Source organism: Phalacrocorax aristotelis, chromosome 2 (assembly GCF_949628215.1).
Source record: "Phalacrocorax aristotelis chromosome 2, bGulAri2.1, whole genome shotgun sequence".
NCBI lineage: Eukaryota > Metazoa > Chordata > Aves > Suliformes > Phalacrocoracidae > Phalacrocorax > Phalacrocorax aristotelis.
In genome coordinates, this window is record NC_134277.1 from 112030891 (window position 1) to 112044107 (window position 13217).

The following is a 13217-nucleotide window of genomic DNA, read 5'->3' on the forward strand; positions in this document are numbered from 1 at the left end:
CTTAGAAAGCAGGACAGGATGCAAGGGGCTTATCGCTCAGCAGAGCTAACCAGGGAGGCTTCTAGGGATCCCAGATGGTGCTCTTCAACAAATGAGCCTCAGAAAGCCTCAGCAAAGGAAATTGAACAGGAATGAGCCAGTTCAGTGATGGGATAACTAGCCAGAGCAGTTCTGGGGCACCCAGAGAAAGCATGTGGCCAAACAGATGGTCCCAGGCAAAATAGCTCGAGAGGCTTCCACCTCCTGGAAGCGCACGAATTGTCAGCTGTATTTACTTCTTAGTGTTAGCCACCAGTTTTACAAAAACCCTGCTTTTATTGGTCTCTGTGTGTAATGCAGACAAGACATAAGCTTAGATTAACATGGGATGTGTAATATTTTTGGTATTATGTTTAGCTGGCTGGTTTTTACTCCCATGAATGACTGAAGCAACAAGACATACGGCTTCAGAGGAACTGAGAAGACAGGTCCCACTATCTGTGTGAGCAGCCATTTCACAGAGTTCAGTGAGGGAATTTAGAAACCTTCCCATGGCCTTATCCAGTGCTTATAGGAGTCTGTGGAGCACAGCATAATGTTTGGCTTTGCCATGATTTATTGCATATAAAGAAGCATTCTTCTTCCCTTATGAATATAGGAGGAGTTTGGGGGCTTTCCACCACCCCCCAGTTAAATGAACCTGGGAAGTACCATCAGAAAGAAAAATCACGAAGAACTCGAGCACCTTGTAAATACTGAGAGTTTTATTTCCACTTCACATGGTCTTCACCAGACTCTTAAACAAGACCAGTTACAATTTAGTATGCCCAGAGATCTCCGTGGTTTTCCCAAAATGAAGGAAGTTCTCAGTAAACACTGTACACAGCCAGTTGAACTGCTAACAATAATTTAAAAACTGGTTTTGTATAGTCAATGCAAGAATACCAACAATAAAAGTACAGTACAGGTAAATTCACAACAATATTACAGTGAAACAGATTGACTCACATTTATGTGATGGTAGAAGTACAGTAGGAGTATGTACATGCACTAAAGTGCGAGGACCCAGAGGCATGCAAGTCAAGTATTGTAGGTGTATTTTACAGCTAACTCCGTAAGACTTTCTGAGGCATTCTTTTTTTTACACTTTTTCTTGTGTTTACCTGTATTCCCCTCCATCTTAATTGATACAAGTCTAGTGAACTAGCTTAATGGCTTTCTTCACTACTTAAAAGGTATCGCTTCAGAGAGTTGAAGCATCTTTAAGAACCTTACTTTTAAAAACCAATAACACTGACATTAAAATAGAATAAAATTAACTTAAGACCCTAGTTTTACATGAAATAATAAAAAAACAACCAACCCAAAAAAACCCAAAACCAAAATCGAAAACATAACAGTGCAAATATAACCAAAAGGCAGTCGGTATTTGGAGAGAGCGCGAGCACGTATTCAAATTCCCTTAAAACTTAATTTACATTTTTTTTAAATCTTACTTTATATAATTTTAACCCTTTTTTTTTGTTAATATACTGTATGTAGAAAAGATGGAGACAAAAATAGTTTTCTCAGCTATGAAAAAAATTAAGTTATTACAGGCACATTAACTGTTTCATTCTAGAAACACCTCTGTTTCCCAGGTCGGACATTCAGCAGCTGCGTCTGAGAACATTCTTTGACCTCTCCAAGTGGACCTCTCGTCTTCGTGGCGGAGACGGCTGGCGGGTGACCTGGCGGAGGCGAGTCGCAGCCCCCCTATTCCCATGCGGAGTCAGGCCGGCTCGCCTCCCTGGCTGGGGGTCTCTGCCGGTGGCTCCTTGCTTCCGCTCTCTTCTGAGGAAGTCGGGTCTCCGCTGGACTGCGACTGTGAGGCAGTAGGGGAATGTGAAGCCCATCGTGATGGTGGGCGCCGGTTCGCTGGTCTCTCTGGCCGGGAGAAGCAGGGTTGGAGGGACGGGGCTAGTGCAGAACAAGGTAGTTCCTTGGCAGCCAAGAGAGCAAAACAGCGGTTAGTGACTTGCATTAGAGGCCATCTGGATGCACGAAGAATTAAGAAACAAAAAATTCAAACGAAAGCTAAGCATCTGTCAGGTTATGGGACAAAAGCAAGCAGCGAACATCTGTCTGTGCATGGGCTCCAGGTATCTGCATGTATATCTGTGATTTATGGAACAGGTAAGGAGAGAATGAAAGAAAGAGGCCTGGGATGAGCCGGAGTAGCTGACAAACTTCCACTTGCTAATTCTCCTTGTGCTAGAAAGAGAAGAGCTGTGAGGCACATTTGCTTGATAATTCAGGGAAATCCACTATTCATCACATTGTTCTAAGCGCTGACCTGGCATAAAAGGGACAGGTTTGGCATTTGCAAGTGGGGTGAAAATCAACCACTGACTCCTTTTGTCTGCTTCAGAATTCAGACTGACACGAAGGAAAGACTTCTTAGCAGCAGAATAATGACTACAGGACTAGTTATGATCTCCAGCTGGATTAAAGATGAGGCTTACCTACAGATTTCATCTTCTGGACCGTCACTCCTTACTTCCAGCTGCTAAAGCCTGAATTACAGGATTCAGTGGTACTGTATGTTAAAGATGACATTCACAGAAATAGATAAAACCTGAAAATTTATTCCTCTACCAATTTTCCACTGTTCAGGCTTGGTTAGCCTGCCTTTGAGATTAGGAAAAATGTGCAGTGGTGATTTTTCACCCTGGCACTAAGTTGGTAATTGCTTCTAATATTTATGGACTTTGCTCATAGCACAGCTATACTGTGCCTTGCTGTGAACGCTCCTTACATGAAGATGAGTGACTGTGGGAACAAGTCTGTCTTGTAGTGCCAAAGCCAAACTTCTAAATTTCACTGCATACTTTTTCATTTAGAAAAGCAAATCAGTGGAGTTTGTCAACCTATAGACTGAGAAGCAGTCACTGGAGACAACAGGACAGTTCAATAAAAACCATTCTCAAAATCAGAGTGCAAACTGGTGATAAACAAGGAGACACTAGAAATGATACAATGCAAAGGAAAAGCTCTGGCATGGTAAGGCACAGGGAAACCAAGGCAGAATGTTGCAGTAGGAAGCAAAGGAGAAGGAGAAATGGGACGAGGGACGGAGAATATTGGAGTAGGTAACATGATGTGAGCGGCAGTGAACAAACAAGGTGATATGCCATTGAACCTCTCTTGCAGTGGGAGGACCAAACATGAAATGTTACATGACAGAAAGACCAATTTTGAAGACACAGAGCTGAGATATGGGAAATGGAGCTTGTGCAGGTGTGTGTTTCAGAGAGGGTGCCTCATCAGACTTGGGGAAACCACTCTGAAGGGTGAACCTCGGTGCCTTTGGGCAATGCACAGCCACCATGGTGGTGGGCAGATGCACATCATCGCTCGAGGCAGCACTGTGCTCATCTGCCCTTGGCACTTGCAGACAGCAATAGGAGGGTACCATCACAGAAGCTGCTCGGGGGGCTACAGAGCCTAGGCCTGCACTGCTGCTGCTCTGCATCCTCGCCCCCCGCCCCACTTCTCCACCATAAACCTCACAATGCCCCTCTAAAACAACACTAAGGTTGAAATACAAATTGTTGCTAATAAGAAGACTGAGTCTGTGTCCTTACTTCACCTTATCCCATTGCACCTAGGGCAACATATGGTCTGTGAAAGCTGCCACTAGACTCAGATTTGTTAAGAAAAATCCATATGTGCAGCAATACTCTCAGGCAGCACAACACAGTGAATTGAGGCTATGAGATTTGCGGGTTTTGTTTTAGCCTCTTTCTAAACAGCAGCTTAAAAATGATATCTCTATAGCACTGCTTGCTTCTGGCTGCTTTATCCTAGTTTCATAGCTGTAAATGAGAGTCAGCATGGCGATAACAAAATTTATTTCCACTGCTGCCTCCCAGTTCAAAAGCCTTTCTCCAGCACACCAGCAGATGTTGGTCAGCTTTTACCAAATGGCAGGGCTAAGCTCATCTTATCTGTGATGTACACATGCCCAGCACAATGCAAAGCTGGGTTCACAATAGACGTTCCTCCAGGGCCAAAAATTGACTGGCAGCATAAGCTTATAACGTGCTGGCTGCTGAGTCAGTTACCCCACCTGCAGTGTGGCTTCCTTGGTGTGCGCTAAGGAAATCCAGCCATGACAAGGAAACTGTCTGGCATGGTTTGTGAAACCCCCTCCTCACTAACCACATGTATCTAACATAGTAGAAATGTTTTTTAAAAAAATTAATATCCTGTGGGCAATTTAGTTTGGTGTTTGCTTGGGGGTGTGGGTGGACAGGCAGCACTTCTTAGCCTGGACATTGAAAATGGGAAAGATGATTTCAGCTTTAGTTTCTAGCTATTTCCTAAGCCAGGCTGTCAGCCACCATGGCTGTGCCTATATTAATACATAAATAAAACAGTTTTCTGGCTCTGAGGCACAGTGGACAGTCATGGCTCACGTCTGCAGAGCTTCTTCCCCCCCTCCGCTGCGGCAACCCCAGCCATTGGCCAAAACTAGGCTGGGAACAGCTTAATGAGCAAAGGTGTCCATCAGCCACAGGCTGGTGCTGGAGCCCGCTCCGCAGCCCTCTCCTCCTGCTGTTGTAGCCATGGCCAGAGGGAATGGAGCCCAGGGCAGCCAGAAGCCCTGAGCAGTGCTGTGCATTTGTCAAAAAAAAAAGAGGTTGGTTATAAATCTGAATCCCTCCCCAACATTTCTGCACACCTTTATGTTGGTCTTACATTTTGCCAATGTTTTAAAGTTTAACAGAAAACCCCAACAGCACAAATTTTGACTTAAGTGTGACTTCTTCATAGCCCATGCTGCCATGGGCTTCTATCCTGAGCGCTTCCTGACCATCGCATACGAGGGACCCCACAGGGATGTTGGGTGCGTGCCAATACCTCTGGAGCTGTGGTCATTTATTTCCCTTCGTTAACCCACATGTTCAAAATGACCGCTTTTGGAAAGCTGTGGAAACAAGGTAGAAAGGACTTACAGCAGTGAGGCAGGCAGGGTTAGAGTCCCCAGGGGGCAGTTAATAAGACAGTTTGGTTCTGGACAGAACAGACAGAAAAGAAAAAGAAAGCAGGTAGGTTGGAAAGAACTGTTTTAATCAATTATTTTTTTAAAGTGAAGATTTCATGTCAGCAAGGAAGAAGTCTCCAGATGTTACTACCAATTCAGATCATGTTACCGCTGTTATCACAGGGAAACTAATAATCAAAAATAAAAGATAAGCCACTAGCAGAAAAAGATTTAGAAAGCAAGGAAGAAAACAAATCAACCCTTTACAATCCTAGGACAGTCTCAGATGTGGACATAGCATTAAACAAACCAAACATTTCAACTCAGCGGAGGAACACACCTGTTATCCTTTGCCAACCTTGATTAAGACTAGGGAAAACCCACATTACCATGAAAGAGGAATAAAGCTGTATCATTTTTCCTTTGTTTGACTTCAGGAGAGAACATCTGCTTAGGAATTCTTTAACAAATGAAAAAGCGACTGATATTTTATGGTGCTTATGTTGTGCAGGTTTCATGAAAGCATTTTGCCTCACCCTTCTCCCTTGTTCCTACTTAACAGCGACACTGGATGGGAGACTCAAACTAAAGCTAAAGCACTTTAATGCTGACAATATCTTCCTTTCTTTTTAACATTCCCCCTCAAATGCGGAACGGTTCAGCAGCAAGTGGATGGCAGTTGCTCTGCCCCAGCCAGCAGATGATGCAGCAGCTGCCCTTTCCTCTGTGGGTCCGTGTGGACGGTCCTTTCCCAGTGCTGCCTCCAGAAATGGGTCTGACCACCAGTCCAGGACTATTGTGTAACCTCTATGATTTACAGCCTTGCTAGTCATAGAAGAAAAATGTTCATACTGCTCTTACATTGTTAGTTAGGTAATGCTAATCTACATTTTTAATGGTAATATTTATAAATCCCATGATATGCAAGTCAGTGGTTTCATGAATTAGCAGGATAAGACACTACTAGGCTGCACTAGGTGGATATGAATTTGCTTGTAAGCAGCTCTGGGCAAGTTAGAAAATACAGAGTTATTACTACTGTGTATGCATATACACTCACATGCACACATACGTATTTACGTAAATATACATATATATATGAACTAGATTTCATATTTGCAGCAGGAATATAAAAATTACATAACTAAACCACTCAGAAGCTCAAGTTAAAGCAAAGGCACCAACAGGTGCTCCATGCACATCTAAAAGTCATTAATGTACCATGCCATGACTGCAGAAACAAGAAGGCGTTCAGTGGTAAGAAGGTCACTTGTCTTGTCCAGAAACCAATAGGCGAGGGGGAAGCAGAGCAGAGATCTACAGGAGGGTGGAAGGGGCAGCACTGACATGACGCTGCCCTAAGCACAGCCTGCCATCTCCAAGATCATAATTTGCTGAACTGCTGCATCTCTCTTTGTACAGAGTGTGCTACGTGGAATTTGGACAAAGTGTCATTTGCGTGGTCAATATAATGCACAAATAACCCAAGGCATCTGCAAATCCTAAACTTACTGGAGGTTTTGTTTTCAGCCCTGAACCTGTGCTCCATTAAGGACATCTTGTAGAGCATCACCTCACCTAGGAAAAGCTAAGCTCATTGTGTGAACACCCACCACCTTCCTTTTCAATGCATATTCCTGAGAAATGACAGGACCGTGGAAAGATCTTAACCCGTGCATCTAGACAACAGTCATAACAACCAAGTAAGAGTTGCAAGGAAAAAGGGGTCTTAGCTCTGAGGCTTGGTACTAAAAAATATAGGTAAAAGATACTGAGAATTCACAAGAGAGGAGCAATTTTCTGCAGAGTTCATGGTCAATGGGTTTTTGCTAAACAGCATTGACACAAATCTCTCTGTGCATCAAACTCAGGTTCTGAGCTAGTTGTATTTTGCCAACAGCAATTTGTGATGATGTGGGATCACATCCATTTCCTTATACTTGAAATCTGCTGAGACATTTAAAAGATTCAGGAGGAAATCAAGAGTTTCCGGGGTTGCCTTGAAGGCAAAGCTGATTTGAACCTGTAAAAGTGCAACACGCTTTCTAATAAGGACCAGTAGTGCATTCACAGTATTTCAAACTGAGGACAAAATAGAGAGACAGCTAGAAAGAGTCAAATAAAGGTGGCTGCTTTGCACTTCTATTCACTCTGAGGTTTGTGCACACAGCCCACTTTCATTCACTGTTATTTATGCACGTGGTTTCTTTTTTATGTGTACAAGCTTCCCTGTTTATATCTGTTTAAACTGCATATAGGTAATATAACCTCAGCTTTGGATCCTCTATTAGGCAACAGAGAGCATGTCATCTGAGCAGCACCTACAAAAGAGGAACCAACTGTCCATTGAGAACCACCCACTGGTGCAAGGCAAACTGCAGAATCAAAGTCTCAGTGCTCAGGTTCCCACAAATCCTTCAAGCCAAATGTTGACTTAGAAAATGGGGTTTGATCCTTTCCTTGAGGCTATCTGAGGTAGGAGTGGTAGGAGTGAGCCTAGCAAGGCTAAGGTGGGATGTCTGGGCTGTGTAGGGGTCAAGGAGGAGCAGCTGCCCTGCAGGCTGGGGGCCACCAAAACATCACAATGCTAAAGAGGCAGAGAGGGTGAGGGGCTCCTGCAGTGGGGAGTATCACCAACCAGCAGGGCACATGCCATTTCATTGCTGTACCAGAAAGGTGACATCTGCTGCACATAATTCAGCTTCTTCAGGCGTCCTTGGGGCAACACTCATGTGCACAAAGGTTCACCAGAAACAGGAGGCTTAGACACTGATAACTGAAACCATTTTCCATCACTACACCCTTTTTTTTGTTGATTGCTGTAGCACATTACCGTACCTGAGAATATGACCCCCAATACTTGGGCATACCTGCTGAGACAGATGATGACCGTTACACTGTTGACAGCAAAATACCAATAAAGAGTTCTTAAACCCTAAGTATGTATGTGCTTAGACTAGTTGATTATCCATTTTTTTTCTTTCTTTTTCTTTTTTTTTTGTGAGGCCACAACAGTCAGCACCAAAAGTCATGTCATTTAATCACATTCACAGACCCAAGCCAAACTTAATCAGATATGTCCAGAAAAGGTATGCTGAAGGCCCTGAAGTTTTGGTTCAGGGTATTGTAGAGGCTATTTTTCATGCAAACTTGTTAACACCCATTCTTATGTAGGAGAAAGAGTCTACCTTTCCACCCAGCGTGAAAGAGAAATTTACTCAAACCTGGAGTTCCTAGGGCACCTGTAACATGTTGTGTGTTTTGTGACAGAAAACCCCTATCCCAGTACTTCAGGGGAGAACTGCTTTTATCCTGTAAAGGCATCTTTATCCTTTAAAGGATAAAGCTCTTCTGACGCTTTCAAGCCCGATAAGCTGTCAGGATAGAAACTCAATTCTTTAATGAGTTCTTCAGTGACTAATCCAATAGTTTCATAACTGGGACTCGCTGGTGGTACCACGGCAGGACAAGGATATTCATTGTAAATACTCACTAGGACTGCAAGAGATCTCATAATGCATTTGTTCAAAGAAGAGTGCATTTAGCTATAGGAGGAAAAACAAACAAACTCATTACCTCTATGGACCCTGGATCTACTTTGATAATTTCTCCTGTGCTGTTGTCATTGCTAAGATTTGGTGGGCTGTGTGAAGGTAGCCTTCTCTCTTCCTTTAAGGCATGCTCCAAAAGTTTCTTATTCAAGATCCTGGCAGCATTTTCTGTAAGCGTATACCCTGGAGGAGCAGATAAGTCCTGCCTGATACTTGTCACCTCAGTCCCTTCATCCTTTTGCGTCTCTGTCCCCAAACGGAGAGGACTGGGTGATCTGCCACGGGCATTTGTACATGGCTCCTGCAATGGGCCCAGTTCTGGTCTGGGTTCTGCTGACCTGGACCGGCTGCTAGACCTGGGGCATTTTTGGAAGGTCTCATGAAAGATGGGGCTATGGTCAATAATGTTGAACAAACTGGAGAGGCCATCGTTGATGGTGGTGTGGACAGGACTCTCCCTTGTAGTAGTTGATCTAGCCCAAGCGGACTCACTGAATCCTTTCTGAGGTGTGCCAGGCAAAGTCCGGTTATTTGGCTGGTCTGATTTGGGAAGGATTTTTCTTTGCAGCTTTGGAGAGCCATATTTGGGGGAGCAGCATGTGCGTTCAAACTTAGCCTGGACCTTTTCAATGACAGGGGTCACTTGCCTGCTTCTTAGGCTTCTGGATGGTGAAGAGACAGGCGTGGACCCTCCCTTTGGTGTCAGACACTTGTGTGGACTGCTGGTGATACTGCGCAGGGTTTCCGTCTGCAAGCCAACACTGATCGTCTGGGTGGTCTGTGTCCCTGTTGTTCTCATACCATTGGTTTGACACGCGGTGTCCTTAAACTGAGGCTCTGCTGAATTAGAGTTAGAGCGTATTGCGTTTCGGACAGAGAAAGCGACCTCCTTCATATCATCACTCATGTTTTTGGACATCTCTAAGCTGTGCAAGGGTGAGGCAAAGCCTACAGTAGTGCAAATAGGACGTTCAATGGGATGAAGACCACTCTCCAGAAAATCCTTATGATGTTTGGCCAGGTCACAAGACCATCTTCCAAACATATCTGAGGAAGCACCTTTTGTCTCAGCGACATTCCCCATAGCTTTGGTCACAGAAAACAGGAAGTCCGGCTCAACCTGGTTTTTCCCTTCGCTGCCAGCTATCACCGAGTTATCAAACCTACGGACAACCGGTGGGCTGTGAAAGACCCGAACTCCCATTTTCTCGCTTACACCGTGACTCCTTGTTGGCTGCTTCTGGCAGTGCTCCGGGCTGGTCATGGTGTTAGTTGTCATAGTGACACTGGTGGTGAGGTACCATGATGATGCCTGGAAGGGATCTGAAGTAGGCACATTGCCGGCTTTCCCAATTTCTGTCCTTTCTGCCCAGCCTTCAGCAGGCTTCTCAGTGGCCCCACCATGGTTCCTAGTGTTACTGTAATCCCAATTCTTGTTGAACTCCTCAATGTATTTCAGATCATCAGGAGACAGGGGAGGGGTTAGGTCATCTTTGCTGCTGGATGAAGGCAAGTTTTTTTCTGGTAGAAATGGAGAAATATCCATCAGGCGCTGAAATTCTGACATAGAAGAAACGGACATCGCCCTGGAGAGAGGAACATGAGAGTGTCACTCATAGGCTTGGAAACTCTCACAGAACAACTCATTTTCAGCAGCAGACTAACTCAGGAAACTCGGCTTTCACTACCTGCATTTTTGTGAAACCACTTTAGCCCTCTCTTTCATTAAAGTTCCCTTTTATTATTTTTAAAATAGCTGTGAAATGCAAGCATTCCTGATGTGTCATTAGAATTACCAAATGGTTTATTAATGGCTCTTAATTTACTGCTTTCTCGTGGATTACTGCTTGGCAAATGTCTGAAATATGGAGCAGTAGGATGCATTTCAGAAATATACCATTCACAGAAAATGAGTCTTTGCAACACTACGAGGCACGCTTTTCAAAGCAGCTGTGGAGTATTTCTGTCTTGCTGGGAAATCAGCAAGTCCATCTCCACTCCTGAGATTGCCCAGGCTGCACAGCTGGTGCGTAGCGATGTGGGACATGCTGTTACATTGAACTGGCTTGGTGAGTTGAGCTCGTGCTATAATTCAACCAAAGGGAATCGCTATGTGATAATGCTGGATTCTTGGCTTTCCCACGCTTCGCTAGTTTGTACAAATGACAAGCATTCAGCTGAGTTGTCCTACTGCTTTGCTTTAAGAAAAATCAAACAAAAGAAGCTTTCTGAATGGGACTACTTAAAAATGCAAAAGAGCATAGTTATCAGAGTCAGCTCAATGAGGTAACTCAAGCTAGGTAAGGATTCAGCAAGCAGTATTTATCAGTGATCTGGAGGATACAGTAGACTCACTGTGAGTTTTTAATCAAAAGCACCAGCTGCAGTTAGGGTGCATCTGCATTAGGGAGTTAGGTGAGATTAGGAGTGCGGTTTTGAAGTGGATGTCCTGTTTGGATGCTCTGGTTTGCATTGAGGGTGATCTCAGAGAGCATGGGCTGTGTTCCTTTGGGATGAAAGTGAGCTGGAAGATGCTCTCCAGAAACACAACTAATGCACTCTAGAGTTTGGTGGATATTAAACCCATGGGATCAGCCCAGAACTAGTCCAAAGCAAAATATCCCTGACATGCAGGGACATGTCAGGTCCTCAGCACCAGCCATTTTCCTCTATATATTGAGGTCTACAGGTCTGCACTACTTGCTAAGGTAGGCATAGCCTTCAGCGTATGCCGCAGCTTCATGCACATTCATACAGTTTGATCTTTGTGCACCACAGCTGAATGTGGCTCCAGTTAATCAGAGTAGAACAGAAGCATACTGAGACAAATTAATCCCTGGGTAAATCCATTAATCTGGCTCACAGGCTGCTTAGGAGGCGGCACAGTTATGCCTTGGCTCTGTGGTTTGGGTGCCAGAGAGCTATAGCTCTGGCAACTGAATACTTGCTGGTCTCTTCCCCTGTAAATTTTACTCACCTTTGAAGATTTCCTTTGTGTGTTTCTTCCTCCTGAAGAAAAACAGAAACAAACACAATAAGTTATTTCTGAACCTGTTTGTGGCATTAGCTTGTGGGTGTTTTGTCATTCACTTCCAGTTAGTTCCACCAGGTATATTTGTTTATAAAAAGTGGCTGATTTTCCCTCTGATAAGGAATCTTAAATTGCCAGTGGGATTATCCTTCCCTTTGTACCTGGGTAGCACAATGGGAAATCCTATCAGGACAACAGACTGCACAGGGAAAGCCTGTACACCAAACCTACAACAGCCTTGAGCTTTTATAGTCCTGTGCAATCACAAATGGAAGTAAACGGCAAATAGTTTTTTTCCACGTGTACAAGATATTGCTTTGGACCCTATATTTGTGAGTGAATTCGTTCTGTGGCCTTAATCTGCTTTATGCCAGACACCTAGCTGTGCTGAAATAAGAGATAAACTGGGCTCCTTTGACATAAGACTTCATTATAGGTTCTCTAGGAACCAACAAATGGCACCAGTTGAAACTCATTAAGCTAGCTATATTAAATGTGTGGGAAGACTATTACTTCTTTCATAGGGGTATACCTACAGTTTGCTAATGGCACTAAGATGTTTTTATGGCAATTATTTCCCTGTGACATTTCCCATAATGAGTTGGGTTTTTTAACAGATACTTCTGAAGCAATTGCTCTACAGCTATTATTTTAACTGTTTGCTTATATTTCTAATAATATGTAGGGAATATAAAATGCGATCCAGAAAAAAAAGAGTATTAGTACCTATTACTTTTATTCAACCTGTGAAATCAAGAACATTGCCAACACAGAAGTGTATTTCAAATTGTGACTATTCAAAAAAAGCGCCACTTAACTCAGCAAACACCCTTCTGGTATTTACCCAGAGTCAGGGGAAAAAATACGAGTAAACTGACCACCCTTTCATTCATTCTGGTATAAGACTGGAACAATGTTGGTGGCTTCAGTGGAGTTACTACAGAGTAAATCTGATCTAGCTAAATGGAGAATCAGGGTGAAGGCTGGATTAACTTCTACTGCTGTTAGTACCACAAAGAAAATACTGTGGAGAGGAACAGTCTGGAGTCTGCAGTTGCCTCTCTGCATCCTGAGTTAAGCTATTCATTTAACTCCAGTCAGTCTTGCCTGAGCAAACCCTCTGAGGGGAGATGAGTTTGCCCAAGTTTCACTAAAACATGCTTTGAAGGAAAGAAGCTATGAAAATATCACCAAGGACCAAATTTTGCTGCCAACACTTTCATTAACGGTGGTAAAATCTGAAAAAACAGAGAAGGGAAGAGAGATGCCCCTTCTTCAATATCAGACTGAATTTGAAGGAAAGAAAGCAGCAATCAAAATTAAACACAAAATGTAGATCCCTGACACTGGTACCAACATTATTAACTGAGCACTTGGACATGTATGAAATAAAAGCTAAGAAATAATAAATATGGGATCCCACAGTGCCAGCTGTACATTTATGGCATTGAGGGAGGAAAATCTAACTGGAACATCTAGGTACCTACAGCTACTTAGAATGTAAGAAGGGTGGTCACATTTCTTGACACTCTTAATCTTGTTTTTCTCTTCTTCCTCTCAGAGAACTTGATTTCCCAGTCTTTTAGCTATAACAATGTTATAGGTGTCAAAGAAATGCTTGGGTAAA

At 43.5% G+C, this 13217-nt stretch overlaps 1 protein-coding gene across 4 annotated transcripts in view; it reads right to left on the reverse strand.

Annotated features, from left to right (window-relative positions):
- Window positions 1-723: 723 nt before the first annotated feature.
- The window catches only part of MTCL1 (microtubule crosslinking factor 1), a 111070-nt gene continuing 98576 nt past the window's right edge, over window positions 724-13217 (reverse strand). For 2 of the 4 annotated variants that reach the window (XM_075084702.1, XM_075084701.1), the window contains 4 exons: window positions 11537-11568; window positions 8585-10145; window positions 4980-5037; window positions 1900-1960 (listed from right to left, as the gene is read on the reverse strand). In XM_075084702.1, coding sequence (XP_074940803.1) covers window positions 4999-5037; window positions 8585-10145; window positions 11537-11568 — 1632 coding nt within the window. In that variant the 3' untranslated portion in view covers window positions 1900-1960; window positions 4980-4998. Of the gene's footprint in view, window positions 1961-4979; window positions 5038-8584; window positions 10146-11536; window positions 11569-13217 lie in introns of all 4 variants that reach the window. The other 2 variants (XM_075084700.1, XM_075084699.1) reach the window with 1 other exon arrangement.